Source organism: Papilio polytes, unplaced genomic scaffold (assembly GCF_000836215.1).
Source record: "Papilio polytes unplaced genomic scaffold, Ppol_1.0 DF822067.1, whole genome shotgun sequence".
In the NCBI taxonomy this organism is placed as follows: domain Eukaryota; kingdom Metazoa; phylum Arthropoda; class Insecta; order Lepidoptera; family Papilionidae; genus Papilio; species Papilio polytes.
In genome coordinates, this window is record NW_013527137.1 from 2,901,533 (window position 1) to 2,920,486 (window position 18,954).

General features: G+C 32.3%; 3 protein-coding genes across 4 annotated transcripts in view; 2 read left to right on the forward strand and 1 right to left on the reverse strand.

The window, feature by feature from the left end:
• Positions 1–636: 636 nt before the first annotated feature.
• On the forward strand, positions 637–4,281 carry LOC106107446 (serine protease easter-like). The gene is made up of 7 exons (XM_013288296.1): positions 637–1,051; positions 1,404–1,555; positions 2,082–2,496; positions 2,593–2,703; positions 2,808–2,976; positions 3,246–3,442; positions 3,786–4,281. The coding sequence occupies exons 1-7, from the start codon at positions 991–993 to the stop codon at positions 4,172–4,174; spliced, it is 1,494 nt and encodes a 497-aa protein (XP_013143750.1). The 5' UTR covers positions 637–990; the 3' UTR covers positions 4,175–4,281.
• Positions 4,282–4,430: 149 nt separating this feature from the next.
• Positions 4,431–7,040, reverse strand: LOC106107447 (D-beta-hydroxybutyrate dehydrogenase, mitochondrial). Its single transcript, XM_013288297.1, has 5 exons — positions 6,935–7,040; positions 6,429–6,694; positions 6,089–6,246; positions 4,915–5,080; positions 4,431–4,799 (listed from the first exon to the last, which is right to left on the reverse strand). Exons 2-5 carry the CDS (start codon positions 6,673–6,675, stop codon positions 4,456–4,458), a joined length of 915 nt encoding a protein of 304 aa, XP_013143751.1. The 5' UTR covers positions 6,676–6,694; positions 6,935–7,040; the 3' UTR covers positions 4,431–4,455.
• A 2,471-nt stretch (positions 7,041–9,511) lies between these two features.
• LOC106107224 (nuclear pore complex protein Nup214) overlaps positions 9,512–18,954 on the forward strand; it is an 18,383-nt gene continuing 8,940 nt past the window's right edge. The window contains exons 1-17 of one of the 2 annotated variants that reach the window (XM_013287989.1): positions 9,512–9,711; positions 9,800–9,938; positions 10,411–10,577; positions 11,005–11,177; positions 11,727–11,938; positions 12,373–12,493; positions 12,719–12,806; positions 12,925–13,027; positions 13,919–14,072; positions 14,253–14,319; positions 14,719–14,851; positions 15,262–15,341; positions 16,161–16,364; positions 16,904–17,073; positions 17,856–18,017; positions 18,337–18,525; positions 18,812–18,954. In XM_013287989.1, the coding sequence (XP_013143443.1) occupies positions 9,673–9,711; positions 9,800–9,938; positions 10,411–10,577; positions 11,005–11,177; positions 11,727–11,938; positions 12,373–12,493; positions 12,719–12,806; positions 12,925–13,027; positions 13,919–14,072; positions 14,253–14,319; positions 14,719–14,851; positions 15,262–15,341; positions 16,161–16,364; positions 16,904–17,073; positions 17,856–18,017; positions 18,337–18,525; positions 18,812–18,954 (2,344 nt within the window). In that variant the 5' untranslated portion in view covers positions 9,512–9,672. The remainder of the gene's footprint in view (positions 9,712–9,799; positions 9,939–10,410; positions 10,578–11,004; positions 11,178–11,726; positions 11,939–12,372; positions 12,494–12,718; positions 12,807–12,924; positions 13,028–13,918; positions 14,073–14,252; positions 14,320–14,718; positions 14,852–15,261; positions 15,342–16,160; positions 16,365–16,903; positions 17,074–17,855; positions 18,018–18,336; positions 18,526–18,811) is intronic. The other variant, XM_013287988.1, reaches the window with a different exon arrangement.

An 18,954-nucleotide genomic window follows, 5' to 3' on the forward strand; every position in this document is an offset into this window, starting at 1 on the left:
TAAACGGATTTCGTTGAAATTTGGTATAGATGTAGAGGATAGTCTGAAAGAACACATGGGCTACTTACTTAGTTTTGTTTTTTTTTATTCCATGCAGATAGAGTCACAGACGAAATCTAGTAAGTATTGGACAGAATCTACGCAGTCTGACGCTGTTTCTACTTATATGTATTGTAGTTAATTTATATTTCAAAGTCAATGAGACATTTTACATTTAAATTATCTTGAAACAAAATGTTGAATGTCTCTAATATGCGAGTGACGTTTTAATTGATTGTGTTCCGATGTAAAGAGCATCTGTTACCCCGGTAATTGAATTGTGAACCCTGGATCCGCGTGTGCGTCAACCACGTTTTCGTTTCGGGGACTGATTGGCCAATTACGATAGCTGCTTTGAAATTCACTTTGACCGTTCTAGAACTTTCCCCGCAAATCCTATTGGAACTGCTCTTTACCTTTTGATAATTGACTTATTAAAATATTGTACATAAATTAAACATACCAATTATCTTCAATTTCATTTAAATTAAGTAAGAGACTGAATTATATTATATCTAAATACCAACAGGAAAACCCTTCATTAAAACACAATTGTTATAGAGTAAACAATAATTAAAAGTGTCATTTTTATTCCATGAATTGATCGTTTTAGTAGTTAAAGGTAAGGACTAATGGTATCATCAATTTTGAATGAGCATGATACAATTAACCGTGGATTTCCACTACCGAAAAACTGAAGTAAAAAATATGCACATCCCTTTTATTCCCTATGAAAAAAAGAGAGAGCAATATTTATTGCTAGCGTCAACAATAAAAGTCTACAGTTATGTTAATTACCTGCAACCAGAACTACTTAATACGTCAATTAACAACATAATATGTTTGTGATTTCGATTGGATCCTCAGTCGCATTTTTCTCATATTTGAAGACTGTCGTATCGTAAAGTGATATGTGAGTTGGAGTTTGGTGAACCACGAACAATTTTAACAATGAAAAAGCTAACAAGTTTAACAATAATAATCAATTTAATTTGTGGTGCTGCTTCACAAGGTATTTTATTGATTTGCGCTAAAATTCATGTTTTACTAGCTTTTGCTAGGGAATTCGTCCACGCAGAGTTGTAGAACAAAAAGTAAGTAGTCTATGTTAATTGTTCTACGCCTTTGGCAAATTTAATCGAGATCCATTGAGCCGTTCTGAATATACCTTCCAACAAACATCAGTTCACCCATCTAAACTTTCGCATTTATAGTAAGAAGTAAGATTTAATAAAGTTATAAATCGTTAGTAAGCGCTTTATTATCTAAGCCAATAGGAGTTTAAAACTGAAAAACGGAGCATTTAAATTACGTTTATGGAAGTAAACAAAATAACTACGTTAATGAAACAGTATTTTTTTCAGAGTATTGTTCACTATGTGTTCGCACAGACAACTGTCCATATTTCAACAAGATGCAAAGAAACGACCAACGAAAATGGCTGAATAAATTCTCTTGCGGCCAATACTTTGACAGCGATTTTTATAAATCCAACACTGACTTCAGAGGATATTACGTAATTTCATTTCATTATCACTCTAAGAGCGGGCGCACACCTTTGAATAAACTATCTCACAACTGTGGTGCGATTGTCGATTATTTTGCAGCACATTCAACTGTTTAGTGGCACAAATGAACATCGATTAGTATGCGCACCTTGCTTAAGGAATTAAAATGCGACTATACAGTTGTGTGATAGTTTCTTTAAAGGTGTCTGCGTAGTCTAACAGCTGATATAGGGATACCCAATGACCAAATCTCTGCATCATTATAACATTATATTATTGATGCGAAATTCGGTAAAAGGTCAAAAATCAAACCACTTTTAATGCACTTACTAAAAACCAGTTTTAAAATATTTTTTATTATCAAACCACAACAAGTATCTTGGTGCCGGTTTGTGTTGTTGAAAAATATAAAGCAAGAAAAAAGATGTCAAGGTCAAATAGTAAAATTTATTGACAGTTAATATAGTAATGGAAAACTTGTTTGCTAAAGTAAATTTCTAAAACGTAACATAAGTTATTCTAATCAAATTTTAGATATGTTGCTCTGGCGAACATGCTTGGAGCATCCTCAACGAACCAAAATACCATGATTATAAAAACATGCCTGAATATTTGTCATACACGAGAAGAATATCCTCTGTAAACGAAAATGATAATAGAAATAATTTAGCAAAGTTGATACAATCACCAATATTACCAAACCAACGAAGACCAGCCATTTCAAACCAATATCCTTGTGCAAATTCTGCATGTATAAATCAACCAGGCACAAATAATAGAGGAATTACTCCGCCAAATTTTGCCCAAGCTCCAAGACCAGGTAGACCAGATGTGAGTTTGGGTAGTATCACAAGAACCATACCACAACAATGTCAAGCTTCTAATTTCCCACCAAATCCTAATACAGGTTGTTGTGGAGTAGACACATTCGGAATAAATGGAGTAACTGGTAAGTATTTACTAAATACTCCAATGCCTAAACACAATGTTTACATTATGATAGCTCGAAAATTAAAAGTAAGTAAATCATGATTTATTTTTACAGATGCACAAACAGTGGTTGCTGGGATGGCTTATTTGCCATTGAGTAACACAAGAATGAAACGACAATCTGATAATGATAAAGTAGAGATAGAATTGGATAATCGTATTGCAGGTATGTCAGTTAAGTGAATTTGAACAAAACACATTCGAAAGTAGTTCTCATTCAGATACAAGGGCATCATAAACAAAAGTAATGTGCACTTTTTTAATTACCAGGTGGTACCGAAACTGAGCTCAACCAGTTTCCTTGGACAATACTACTAAGAGCATCCTTTGATTTCGGCAACAATGTAACTAATTTCGATTGCGGTGGAAGTATTATAAGTTCGTGGTATATACTGACTGCAGCGCATTGCGTCGTCACAGATGGCGCCACACTTACTAAGTAAGTAATTTTGGTTGCGAATCAACGTACAATTTCTACAGTTAAATATTTTGTTAATAGCATAACACTGGATGAAAAACATCTTAGGAATCACTAGATGATGAGGTCATGAGACTGCAGGAGCTCTGAGTCATAGATTTGGACGAGGGGATGCGGCGCCATAAACGAAAAGTGACTCTTAGTATCCATAGCATAGGTTAACTTCGTGTCGATATGCCATTCTGATCACTTAGTCACGAAATAAATGTCAATATATTTGATCGTTACAGTGTCGACATATACATGGCCGAATACGACAAGCGCACATTCCCGACGGACTGCAGATTGAGTCCCAACGGTCAGAGGTCGTGCATCAATAACGTGGTGGTTAAGGCAGATAGTGTGACTCCGCACGCCGCATTTAATAGTAAAACCCTCAATAACGACATTGCTCTCATACGTCTTCGTGAACCGGCTCCTTACACTGGTAAATATATTTATAATTCTTTTTACATCAGTCTTCTTCTACTTAGACACCTTTTTTAAAATTAAAATATACCGATAATAACCCTTTAACTCCTACCTTTTTGATATAATAATAACCTCTAGAAACTCACCGTTGTTATCTCTCCCGTCGTAATCAGTAAATTATGCAGATACGGATACGAAAAATCTCTCAAACGAAATCCTATCAATCAAGCTCTATTGAATTTAAAATTTTCAACTAATCAAGAGATTGATTCTTGTAAGCGATTATTTTACTCGATCCGATTAGGAAGCATTGGCAATACGAGCTAAATTGTACTATATCGATTGACACTTCATTTCAGAATTTATAAGACCAATATGCTTACCGCCATTAAACATAAACAGCGACGCATTCTTCGGCTTGCCCTTGTCTGTCGCTGGCTGGGGTCGTAACGGGCAGTTCGCATCAAACGTCAAACAATCAACAGTCCTGAACCTGGTACCTCGAAATCAATGCCTTAAATACTACCCATATCTACAAGCTTCTCATATGTGTGCGATGGGTAAGACAGGAGAAGATACTTGCAAAGGAGATTCAGGAGGTCCATTAATGATGTTATACGGTGGAAAGTATTACGTAGTTGGCGTCGTTAGTGGGAAAAGATCAGATGTACCTTGTGGGACCGCTGTACCATCACTGTATACAAATGTTTTTGTATATTCACAATGGATACTTAGTAATATGCAATAAGTAATTAAGAAATGATAACGAAACTTATCCTGTTTTAAAAACATACTATTAATTTCTAATGTTGCTTTAATAATTAAAATGTTCACGTTTGAAATAGATTTTAATTCATAAAATAAAATTTCTAATAATGTTTTTGCATTTTAATGTGTGTTTATGGTGACAATAATAGAAAATGATGATAATTAAAATTACTGTGATTCTACAGACAAAAAAGACCAAACGAGAAATCTTTCATTGAAACACAAAAACCTCAGAATTCAGTCTCTGAAATACAGCTGTGTTTATTCTATTTGAGGGAAATTGACGAATTTCTTAATTAACCATAGATGTAAACCTTCAGGCACAGGCAATTTTAATAAATTGTAATAAAACGTATACCTCCACGATTCAACCTTATACAATCCTTGAGGATTTTCATCGCTGAGGGCTCTAAAGAATGTTTCCATTATATTTTCGTCATTCATAGAATCGAATCTTGTATCGTTCGCAGCTGAACCGAGATAGTTGCAAAGGGTCTTTATTTTCCTTTCATAGAGAACTCTCTGTTCTTCAGACAGATGTTCCACCATATCTTCACCTTGGCTGATTTGATATGATAATAGATTACTGGAATTAACGAAGCCACCTATAATAAAAAAACACACATACACATTTTAATCCTCTTCATACAAGCTTAACAAACAAAACATCCATTGAATCTTCAACTCCATCCCACTCAAAAATAATACAAAATTGCCTACCTGGTATGAACGCAAGGGCGTGTAATCCATGTTGCCGTTGCTCGAGCCGCAAGCTTCGAGTCCAAGCCAGCAAGCCAGCTTTGCTAGCGCTGTAAGGGCCAAAGCCGGGCAACGGCTGCAGCCCGCAGTGGCTTGCCACGTTGATTATACGAGGATTTATTAACCCCTAAAATGATAAACTAAGTCTGTGAACATGAATTGGTTATATTGAAGATTTAATAGCTAAAGTAGAATTGCTAACTAAAATAAAAGAATCTGATTATGTAATTATAGTTCCATGTAACATTTTAAATCATCGAGAAAAAAAAATTCACCGATTAATTTTTTTGTTCTTGCAATCGTAAATTCTTTTACTTGTTATTGTTGTAATTGCAAAAAAGTGTGTTGAAGTTGTATCTAAATAAACTAGATTACCTGTAATCTAGCCTATTTACCTTTTTGATATCTCGATACTGTTAATATTAACGTTAAATTCCAAACACCGTACGACCTAAATAAAATTAATTACAACAAGAACAATAGACGTTGGAAATTATTGCCGTAATCCGATCGTTTTTAATTACCTATCTAACAGGATCGAGATTGAACAGAATATTGTAATATCAAATTGAACTTATTTTTATTAAAAACGTTATTATAAAGCTTGTTTTCAACTTTGAGTAATTTTATATTTATGATTTTTTTAACATGCGGCAATATCTATGTTGCATATATCTTTAAAACTACAATCTTACAGATGGAAGATAGTAATATATATTATCTCTCTGAAGACAATAAGTTTTTATAAAAATCTAAATAACAGAATAATGAGAATGTGTCAAATATTATATCGATACATAATCTGCTTACGTATTCTTTTGAATAACGAAATTGCTAGCAAACATAGCAACTGTTTGAAACCTGACCCTTTAGAAGTGTATGAAAAAGTGAATAATTTGCAATTACATAATCTTTAAAATTATCAATTGCCTCGGTTTTGCTAAGACAGCAGATAGTAAACATATGGTATAACAATTAATTATTATTAAAAGTTATGGTCTTTAATTTCTGACATTAAATAAATAATTATGATGAAATCTTGATTATAGTTTCAGAAAAGCGTTCAGAAGCAACAGTTAATACAAATAGAAACCTTGAAGTGAATTTAAAAATTTAGTGTAATAAATAATCTTACATTTTCTGCACTCTTCCTTAGTTCTGGTAAGAAAGCCGACACGATTCTCATAGCTCCCAATAGATTGACATTGATCGTGTTTTCGATTATTTTCGTAGTTTGCCATTCATAGTCACCAATTGTCATCACCCCAGCATTATTTACAACGGCATATAATTCTAAAAGAAATTTATTTTTTTAAATTACATAGTCATCGACATAATTAAAACGTTTGACGGTATAACTGAAAAATAAATGCACAGAAATTATTACAATTCCCCAGCACTTTTAGAAGTACCCACATCATATTCGTAAAATATAAAACTAAAATTAAACCTTATATACAAGGACTTCTACTTACTACAATTTGGATAATCTTTCATAACATTCTGTACATAATCCCGAAATCCGTTTACACTATCCGTTTTAGTCACATCTAGAGGGTAGGGATGTGCACATATGTTTTTCAAAGCACGTGACGCATCTGTGTCGATGCCTTGATACATTCCTGCAAATGTAAGTAGACCTTCTCTTGCTGAGCGCGCTGCTATAGCCCATCCAAGGCCGCTGTCGCATCCAGTTATCGCTACTGCTTTGGTCCATGACATTTTTTATTCGTGAAAGTACCTACATTAAGAAAAATCATTAAACTAAATAGAAATCGCCCGATTCTTATTATTAATTATAATGTAATGTTTCACTTCGCTACTATTTAAACCTATTCCCATTATTGCTAGTTAGTTACAAGTAGCAATAAACATCAAGGTACAAAAACCTTTAAACTTTAATTTAAAAATGGAATTCCTATTGTCATGGTAAGTATTACTTTTTTATTAACTACATTACATTTAAATATGGAAAACTTACCGTATGTCAAGCGTACTGTGAAGGTTTCTTTAACCAATAAGTTTTTATTATTTTATAAATAAAAAGTGTTTCTATGCAGAAGGCCGCAGTGGTACTGACCCGTGTGCGGAGTATCCCAGCTCGGGATATAAAACGGGTATCAGATATCGTTGCATATGTATACGGAATATCATGTTTGAATTATTCTCGCCCTCAACTACGGTCAATATAATTCAGCATCACAAAAATGCGCATATTTTTTTTACCAAATATACCTGAGTTTTGTTAGAATGCATCCTCATTTTTTAAATACGTACGAGTACAATCAACAGATTTTAAAGACCTATAACATGGTCACAGATATGTAACATATTGCAAAGAAATTGTTTAATATGCTACATTTAAAATGTAATACATTTCGACAAAATGAATATCAAGTACCGACCATCACATATATGGAATAATTCAACAAAGAGACGTCAATAAAAGAGAATCATTTCAGCACGAATACCCAACTGAGAGATTAGATCTATTGAACGGAAACAATCTTGTATTTCTGCTTGACTTCACCAGGAATCAAATCCAGCAGACTCGAAACGTGGCGTATTATACAACATTGATGTTTTAACCCTTAAAAGCCAATAAAGAATAACAAAATTATCTAAACAGTCAAACAAGCTGTAAGTTAAAAATTAAAAATACTTTTCTATTCAGTATTCAGCGTAATTACTAAATTATGCTCTGAAAAATATCATACGAAGTGTCAATTACAAATTGGATTTTTAATATTGGAATACAGAAATTAAAAAAAAAAATAAGTATTTTAAACATTTTAAATGAAAAATAAAGCGCTCTGTGTTACAATTATGAATTTCGAGCCCCAAGTTAAAAAATGATATTCATTTATCTTGCATAAATATTGAAAGCATTTTAAAACGTTTTCAATCTGAAACTGAAATGTGAAACGAATCCTTCCACATTTCAGTTCTGCATCGCAGCCGACCGCGATTAACAAATAATAAATTATTCAACGAATTTAATAATTAACAATGTACGTAATAAAATTTGCTTGCTTCGAAAATATTGCATTCTTTTCAATTTACATCTTATTAATGTTTATCAGTTTTAATTAAAACATTCAACTTTTTCGTATATAAAGCTAAACTGAATATAAAGTCAAACCACGATACCTGTCCAATCAATCGCTAAGATAAAGCCGATTTAGTAAAAAAATACAATGATATGTGCCACTTCGCATTATTCTCTCAATAATTATTACTGGCCAAATTATAGTCTGATAGTACGATGTGTATGTAAAAAAAAAACATTTAGATGTGAATTTGTCGTACGTAAATCTTTTTAATGGGGCGACGCAGGATTGTCCGATAGCACGGTGTCCCTCGCAGCGGGACGTGCGCTAATTGTGACGCGACTCGGATATACCGTCGCCCTCCTGCTTTATTTGTTGCATTGATTTTACATAAATTTACTCGCAGCTGTGATATAGTCTCCCATAGGTTTTAATTTAAAATTAAACCGGATAAACCCTACAAGATTTTTTTTAAATATCACTCACTATATGATAGAGGTTCTCAGTGGGACTCTGAAAAGTAACCAAACCACCAGTGGTCAATAGTTACCCATTTTGTTTTTTCCTAAATTATAAACAGACTTATTACAAAAAAAAGTATAACACAAAAGTACTAATAAAAGTTTCCATAAAATTACATTCCATTTTATCTTCAATTACCTTGTCTGTCTTTATAAAATGGAAGTTGGCAATTTAATAAATAAACAAACTTTAAGTTGATTGTTTTAAAAAAAGATGAAAATGCGAAGCAGATTGTAGAAAAAACGTCATTAACTATCCTAGTACACAATCCAACAGAAGCACCCTCATACGAGTAAACATTATTACCACAACCGAGTCAAGGGAGAGCAGATTTCCCGCGAGGGTACTTTTCTTTAAAAACATAGGTCTGAACGAACGACCAATCGTACAAAATAAGATAAATGTTATTTTAATTCTCACGGTTACAACAAGATGATGTTTTATGTTAAAAGTAAGAAATCTAATCGCTTTATTGCTGGAAACGCTTGGAATGGTTTGGGATGAGAACTAAACTATCTTTTACTTATTTATTGAAAATGGTTAATTTTGGTATTATTGTATTCCATGGCATTGGGTATGTTGCAGGCTTTAAATTTTTTTATTGTCGGAGATAAATACTTCCCATAGGCCCTGCTTATAACCTGCACATATCGGCGAAGAAATTCAAAGACATGTTTGAAATCAATCAACCCGCACTTGGCCAGCGTGGTTGACTATGGCCTAGTCACCCTAGGGTAGACTCCGAGCCCCTCGGTGGGGACGTGCAGTGAGCTGGTGATGAGTACATGAGTAGAATTATATTTCTTATTAATGATCTAAAAGACGAATAGGTAATATTTAAAAAAATGCAAAGACCACACATCAGTGGCGAAGATGTAGTATAAGCTTTTTATGTTATTATCTGTGGTTATCAATTTTCATTTTGTTGACATTGACAAGTATTATATGTGTCTATGGCTTAATGGCTACAAACTTCAAAAAACATTAAAATATTGAAACGGATAAAAGCGATCACATTTTTGTTTCAAAGTGTATTTATGTTATGGCTTTATTTCTATTTGTTCTAATAAATGTGATTTTCAAAGAATAAGTCTAGCATTTCGATACCACCGCGTATTGATTTTTTTCTACTTGATTTCACTTAAAAATGGAAGTTCAATGTGGACAGAACGCTATTGATGAGCCGGTAAAATATGACCATCTAAATTTTATATATATCAGAATATATAAGTATCTTGCAATAAGATGATCCGCATTTATCACCTTTATTTCAGGATCTACTATATAAACTTCAACGCAAGATCAAGGTTTTCAACACAAGCAGCTCTTTACCAAATCGAGGCTACAATTTAGTCGCTAGCTGTAGTAAATATGGCATTGTTTTTGTTCTTGCACCTAATTCAGTATTATCAGGTAATTATCACTTAAAATACTATGATTATTGTAAATCTATCTACAATTATGATTTGTACTGACGTTTATTTTTAAATACTTGCAATTTCTATAACGTCATACAAATTTTCGAAATCATGGTCTTGACTAGTTTAGAGATTGACTTTGACCATTTTGTTTTATTGTATATAACAAAGAAGAGGCCATCGGAATTCACCAAAATAGCTAAGTGACTGCATAGACTTCTAGATTTACAGATGCTTTCCTTACCTTTAATTAACAGAGTACACAATGTACAGAATGAGAATCTTTCCAATATGCATCCCCCTCATAAATGTATATTAAATCTTACATGTCATACAAGGTTCCTCGGAAAAAAACAGTTTTAAATAAACAAAGAAAAGCTGACATTTTAGCCAAGATTAAAAATCATTTTAATATGTATCTTAGTAATATAATATAGAATATATTTCTTGTCTTCCTCCTTCCACAGCCTATTATTTAAAAGATCTGATAGACAAGGAAAGTGAGCCTCATCATGTACCATTAAAACTCCAAGCAGAACCAACCTTTATTGCTGTAAATTGTGATCAAGAATGGTTAGCGGTTATAAGCACAACTATGCTCTTTGTGTATAAGATTCTCGATTTTCAAAATCCGGTAAGTTCCTTCAATCTTAGAACATTATTAATGTAAAGTGGAGATGAATGGATGGATAAATATTACTATGTATTGCCATGCCAATAAAATTTGGCTAAAATCTGGCATAGATGTAGATCTGTCTGCAAGATCTTATAGTCTACTATTTATTGTTTTTATTTAGTCTCAGGTGAAAGCAAGTTATTCAAATTTATAACAGTTTATATATACCCCCTATTAATACATACAGAAATATATCCTAAATTCTGATTAGATTTACATCTCCGACAAACTGGTTTATTAAATGAATTATGTATAGTTATAGAGTTCTCTTTATTTTAATATCTAGAAGAATATTTAATCAGGCATGTTTTGTAAAAAATATTTTATCAAAGAGTTTTTAATTGTTGTACTTTTAGTCAAGTTTTATTGTTTTTTTTTCTTTCAGAATATATCACCATCTTTCTCTATTAAGTTGGATATAAACCCATCTACTTTTGTCTCTGCTGTGCAATGGAATCCTTGTATACCAGACACTATAGCTATCGCATTCTTCGATGGCACTCTACTTGTCAGTCAGGTCACTACCATGCAAGTCAAAAAGATGCAAGCCAATGTCAGGTAAGAATAAAAGCTTATCATTGTTTTTATATTATGTAAAAAATCGACTTCAATTTTAGAAATAAGTTTAATTCATAATGAATATATGTAAAAGTAGAAACCTGTTTATATGAATCAAATGAAAAATTACTTAGTAATCACAGAGATTTAGATTTATAGAGAAGGCATATGCACTTTGCTTAAAAAAACACATTCATCACCGACACTATCTAAATTCTCAAAAGCACATATCAATTGTAAATAATGTCCAAAGTATAGAAATTATAACACTATTTAACAACAGAGGGAGCTTATTACAATTTTTTGAAATGTTTTATTACATAGCAATATAGAAATACAAGCTAGTATACTAAATTTTTCAATAGAAACAGTACCAAAGAAAAAAATTGAGTTCACTTTATCTTGTCTATATATTATTGAATGTCTTTAAATAATCAACACAAAATAGATTGTAAAAGGTGTTTTCACTGATTTTTGCCAGTGAACTCATTTTCATAATTTAAATCTAGTGACATTGTTGGTTGTGAAATATCTAAACAATATTAACAGGTGCATTTGCTGGAGTCCGAAAGGCAAACAACTTGTTACTGGTAACAATGATGGCTCGCTCTGTCAGTATAAACCAGATCTCTCACCAATGAAGATGGTACCAGCCCCGAATCTATTTGAAGGGGCTCCGATTGAAGTCCTAGCGATACATTGGATAGCAACATATCAATTTCTAGTGGTTTACAAACATGCCACAGAAAATGTACGACCAGGTAGAGTCAAGTTTTTCACTAACACATTGTCTTATTATTCCATTATGCATGCTTAATAATAAATGTAAACACATACATTTTATAATTAGGATGTTAACAATCACAGTATGTTTTTAAATCATACCTTTTTTTTTAAATACCCTTAAATGACATGCTATAAGCTATATTTCCATACTATTTAAGTTGGGGGTGAATTTATTGTTAAAAATAAGAATAAAAAGGGACAAACATAAACCAATAGCAGCAAAGAAGCAAGATTACCATGGTAATGGTAATTTTAACATATGACATCTAGCTATCCATGAAGTTTGATATTACTTAGGAAATAGTATCAAATATATGATTGTTGGCCTTATCCAAATGGAAGCTTAGGCCATAGAATCAATTGGCCCAATGGGAAAAAGTCTAATTGGTTTAATTATTTTTTTTTACAGCCGTCACAATTGTCAATACACCGAAAGGTGGCCAGCAATGTTGCCTCAATTTTGAAGATATTTGCTACAGTTTGGGCTCAAATAGACCATGGTATTATTACCTGAATGGATTAATGCAATGGTAAATCAGTTACATATTTACTATTATCTTCATAATTAATACAAATCTCATGTATACATAAAAACGGGCAACCTATTGACTTCCATAAATGCAGTCTCTGCAAATTTCTCTTGCCTCCTTCATAATTTCTTCATATATGTACATTTTTAGGTATCGTAAGTACATAAATAAAATGTTACTATCTCATTGTTTTTATATAATAATCATAGCAATGTAAATTTATAGGAATATGATACTAACATCGTCATCAAATAGTTCGGAGATAGCAACTCTTGCTGCGCCTGATGGATGTAACTGGAAGCAATGGTGTCAGGTAAGTTGTTATAGACCATACTGGAATCAGAATGGAATGTGATAATAAAATATGTATGAATATTACAAACTTCAACAAAAATAAGTGTATACATGTGTTTTAATGGTTTCTTTTACAGATTGATGAAGCAAGACCTGAATTACCTTTGACAGATGGGAATAAAGATAATTATCCAGTTGGCTTGTGTGTTGATACTTGTGCTGTTCATCAACTGCCTTGGGGTAAGTTCGTTAATATAGTTATAACTTACATACTTTTTTTAAGTTATAATTTAGCTTATGTATGTTGTTATAAAGGTACAAATGTATGTAATTAATGAATAAATACAACATTGTCATTGATTTAATGATTTAAATGTTGACCAAATACCTAGAACATACTTTGTCTTTTTTGTTAAATCTGCATTGCCCTTAGTAAACGTTTAACAGTTTTTGTGCATAAAAAGCATATTTTAATGAATTTCATTAAAAATAAATAGACGAGTTCAAATAGTATAGATTTGATCTAAGATGTGTAGAAAATTATATTTTAATAAGAATTTTTATTATCTTAATTGGTGTTAAAGAAATTGTCATAACTCCCATATGTGTAGTAATATGAAAGAGGAAAGATTAGTATTTTTATATGTATCAAAACTAGATCAATTTAAAAATGTAAGCTATGTTTATTGCTAGATTTTTAAATACCGTGCAAAAATATAGCTTGTTATTTTAAACCTAATATTAATATATTGTTAAAAATTTCGATACTAATGACTTTTTAAAAAAGTATGATAGTCGAGCGGTAATATGAGTAATACTGGTGAATTATTATGAAACGAACACACTAAGGCAACTACGTAATAGATATCGAATGTTCCGTGGCGGCGACCAGAAATGTACTGAGCTACTGAGCGACTGAGGGAACTGCGGTACTGACGGCTAGAGAGCTTATTAGCGACTGAGTACAATGGACTAAGCGACTAAGGGCGCCTCAATCCTTGCAATAGACTTTTATGAAACTACCGCCAATACTACTTCCGTTTCTATTATTTTGTAACAATATATTATACATGTTCAATAAAATAATATAAATTGTTTATGTTTTTATGTCCTTTTCTTTGTATATTCCAGGTGAGAATGACACATTGCCACCAATGCCACTACTCCTGGTGCTATCCCATACTGGGATGTTGTCAATTTTCAATATCATCAATTTAAAGAAGGATGCCGCGGTGTTCTGCACTCCGCCACAGATATTAACATTACCTAATAATGTTATGACAAGGTAAGTAAAAGAAAAGAAAAAAACGGTTAAAAAAGTAAGGGGAAAATTGACGGGAATATTTGTGTCAATATACACCTTTTTCTAATATCTGTGAAATACGTGTTATAACTATTAAAGAAAAGATTTAATCTGTTTAGTTATTTTTCTATTCTGTTTTAATAGTTTTAATTTTAATTCCAGTTCTATTCCTGATGATGTTCCACAGTCTGTGCCAGTTACACACTCTGCTCCTGTCGTTCAACAGCCGGTATGTTTTTTTGCTTTACTACAAACATGTAAAATAACCATATCTTACTAATATAATAAATGCGAAAGTTCAAATGGATGTTGGTTAGAGTTTACCACCTAAACTCTAGAGCGAATTCCAATGATGTTTGGTACATATGTAGAACAGTCTGGAAGAACACATAGGCATATTTTGTTTTTTATATTTACACGCGGATGTAATCGCAGGTAAAAGCTAGTTACATTTAAAGATAGGTATTGCCAATGACACTGTCCGTTGAGAATTTAAATTAAACATAATAAATAGTCTATGATGTCAAATCGTTTTAGAGATACATAGTAATAAATATCCATCCAAACTTTCGCATTTATATTAATAAGATTACTGAAATTGTGAATTAAAATAAATCTTTGTATTTAGCAACCACAACCATTGCAACAAATTCAAGCACCAACTCCCGTCCAGCTTGCAGCGGGGACTCAGCTCGGGCTAGCAGATACTAACGTCACTGTACAACAGATACCCAAATCTCAAGCTGCACCAGGATTACCTGGTAAATAATGTTTATCTAGTAATCTACACTAATATAAACACTAAAAAAATACTTAAACTTGTGGAAACCTGACTTGAGCTAAGCTAAACCGGTGTTAAGTAATGAATCTTTATAACTAGCTTTCACCCGCGACTCCGTCCTTGTGGTATTGGAAAAAACAAAAGTGAATAGCCTATGTGTTCTTCCAGGCTATCTTCCACATGTATGCCAAATTCCATCGGGATCCATTCAGCCTTTTAGCCTACGAACTCTAACATCCATCCATACATCCATCCATCTAAACTTACACATTTATAATATTAGCATGATTGATTTTTACTCATAATAAGACTATTAATATACCATATTGTAATAGAAAGTATAAATATTCAGTTTCAGTAACAATGTTAATATACTATTTTTGTTCACAGCCGCTCCGCCACAGATTCCAGAAGTAAAGCCGATTGAAACAAAACCTCAACCGCCACCTCCTCAAAATATAGTTACATCGGTAAATATAATCTATTTAATTAAACACTTAAAATACTGTCAAAGTGAAGATATTTATTTTCTCGGGTTTAATTAAACGTTTGTTTTCTATAAATAAATTCAATAGAAATGTGAAATTATAAGAAACTAGCTGTTACTCGCGACTTTGTCCGCGTGAAATTAGAATAGTAGTAAATATATAGATTACTCAATAATAATATAGCTTTTTAATGGTGCAAGAATTTTTGAAATCAGTCCAATATTTTTTGAATTATTTCAATACATACAAAAATCCAAAAATCTAAAATTTCAAACCTTTTCTCTTTATAATATTAGAATAGATATAGAGAAGAGTTATAAGGAGGATAGAGGCACCCCATGACTAGTTTTCTATTTTCTATTTCAGCCCCTTTAAACAAAATAATATTCGATTATCGCTTCATAGAAACGTAATAAATATATGGAATTGACAATAACTTTTAAGACACGTTCTTGTCACGTTATTCCAATACATTTTGACATATTAGTATATTGTACTAGCAATATTACTACGGTACACCTTAGACTAAACTATCGCACAACTGATGTGCGATTGTCCATTGTTTCGCAGCCAATTCAACTGTTTAGTTGCACAGCTAAAAATCGAGTAGTGTGCGCACCTCCAAATAAGCTAAAAGGAATTAACAAGACTAAATAATAAATAAACTTAATAAATATAATATAACTAAATGATAAATAAACAAAACTAATGCGATAGTTTAGTAAAAGGTGTGCGCACACTCTAATAGAAAATTACTTCGTCTAGAGTTCATCTTAATTCGTATTTTCTATCACTTTTCAGACTCCTAAACCAACGAAAGTGGAAATATCTGAATCTCCAATACAACAGACACAAGAGATAAACGCTGCACTCAAAAGTGAACAGGAGAGAGTTAATAAAATCAAATTTAATGAAGAACTGATGAACATGCTTATTCGAGAAGTTAATGATTTCCAACTGGAATTATACAACTTTCAAGTGAAATCCAGAGATGCTCATATAATAGTAAGTAACATTTGTTAAACACTGTTTAGTTGAACACATGTTTTAACTCTGACTACACTGTTTTCGCATGTACTAGTTTACTAGCTACCGTCGTGCGGAATTAAAAAAAAAACTAATTAGTCTGTGTTCTTATGTAATGCTTTACATCTATGTTAAATTTAATCGGAATCTATTTAGTAGTTTTGAAGATACCTTCTAACATCCATCCATTTACAGTTTCGCAATAATTTTAGTAGTTAGAAAAGTTAGATTATTTATGACTAGCTGTTGCAGAGACTTCGTACGCGTGGAATTAAAAAAAAGTAAAAAAGCATGGCTTTTGTTATTCAATGATAATAATTAACCTTTAGTGGTGAAAGCATTTTTGAAATCCGCTCAGTAGTTTTCGAGTTATTTCATTTTAGTACACTCCTAGTATAGAAGTATATATTAGTGTAAGCCTCGTCTAAAAAAAATTACAATCTTCACCAATAAAGGCTTTATTTTTATTATTATATATTAGTATGGAAAAATAAAAAAAAATCTTGTTTAAATTCCAGTTGCAACAAGAGATAGAATCAATGGGATCTAATATGAACATAAAATCTCAAGATGCGATACAGTTGAAGAATGACAGCGCGGTGAGAGAGATACAGGAGAGTGTGGGAATGTTGAAGTTGGAGCTCGTACGTATATGTGGAGCGGTGGCTGAGGCTCGCACACGCGCTGAGTAAGTTAAAATATTTACAACTAGGTGTTCCCATGCGATTTCATCCGCATAGAATTAGAAAAAAAAATCATTTTATTGCTTACATTTGTCAAGTTATCAATCGCAATTGTCAAAATGATATAACATGATGTCAAACCATGGCAACCTTGCTTCCTTAATGTTGGCAACAACTTATGGTCTCTTTCCCACATTAGGGTTTTCATCCAAAATATTTTCCTTTAAGTTTAACGGCGTGAAAATATATAGCCTAAAGCGTGACGTTAAGTGTAGGGCTTTTTATTAAACAAAGAGTTATTCGAAAATATGCTGTAATTGCTGACATCTTAGACAACGTTAAAAGTGTGTCTTTACGCTTTATTATATTAGTATAGACTAGCTGTTGCCCGTGACTCCATCCGTGCGGAATTAAAGTAAGTAGACTATCATCTACATTCCTGCCAAATTTCAACGACATCCGTTCAGCCGTTTTGGCGATAAACTAACAAACTTCTATCAATCCGTCTAAACTTTTGTATTAATAATAATAGTAACTAGCTTTCGCCCAAGACCCCATTCATGCGGAATTTAAAAAAAACAAATGCAATTAGCCTATGTGTTCTTCCAAAATCTCTACATCAATGCCAAGTTATAAATATCCGTTCAGCAATTTAGGCTACAAACTAACAAACACCTATCCATCCATCCATCTAAACATTCGCATTTATAATATTAGTATGATTATTAGTATTATAATATGGAATAAACACTATAAAATGATTATTTCACCATATTATTTGTAACAGGACAAGGCAAATGCAGGAATGGAGTCAAGCGGATCCTCTGACGATGAAGCGCATGTCCGCAGTCAAGAAACTCGCCTACTACGTGCAGACACAGCTCGACCAAGCGCACAAAGCGTTAGATTATAAGTGGAACGAAATGTCTATACATAGACAATACGAAAGGCAAGTAAAAATATATTTTTTCATAATGTTGTTTGTAATATTAATTTTCAGACAATTTATTAAATTCATTTTTGTTCAATTTCACTAACTAACACTTATGCTGTGATTACAAAATAATAATTAGAAAATTTCATAAAAAATCTTTCAAAAAAAGATAGTATTTATACAGACTAGTTTCAATATTCTTAAGTTAGATATTTCCACAAATGACTTTAAAATATAGACGGACGGACATAACAATACTTGTCAATTACTTTAAAACATACATTTATACATTTATTTTGATTTCGACTATATTAAAGTTTATTGTATAATTTAGACCTGGAGAGCGAATGCTTCGACCAATATTGGACGATATCTACCAACCTCTTGTGAAACAACAAGAAATACTGACCCGACAGAAGGCGGTGCTCAAAGCATTGAGGAATACATTGAGAGAGTGCAGCGACGTTGCACCCATTATGAAATCTACATCCATTTTGAGAAGCACCCCATTCAGAAACAAAATGTAAGTTTACCTTTGTGATGATTGATTTTAAATGTTTGGTGTTTTTTTGGAAATGTCTTATAATAATATTATGTAATGTTCTCAAAAGCATTACTTTATTGTAGATACTAGCTTTAATGTTAAAAAGAACTTAATAAGTGGATTATTTTCTAGATCTGAGCCAAATTTCATCGCAATTCGTTAATCTACTTTGAAGATATGTAGTAACAAACATCGATCCATCCATAATTTCACATATGTAATATTAGTATGATTACAAGATATAACTAGAAGTATATTATTGCAGTGATCCACTCTCCAAAGTAACCAGAAGCATCTACAATATGAGTTTGGAGCCAGAACAAGATTATAGAGAACAGATGATGTCAAATCAGAAGCTTGACGCGTTACGGGATATGCTGTCAAATCACAAAACTGTCAAAATTAAAC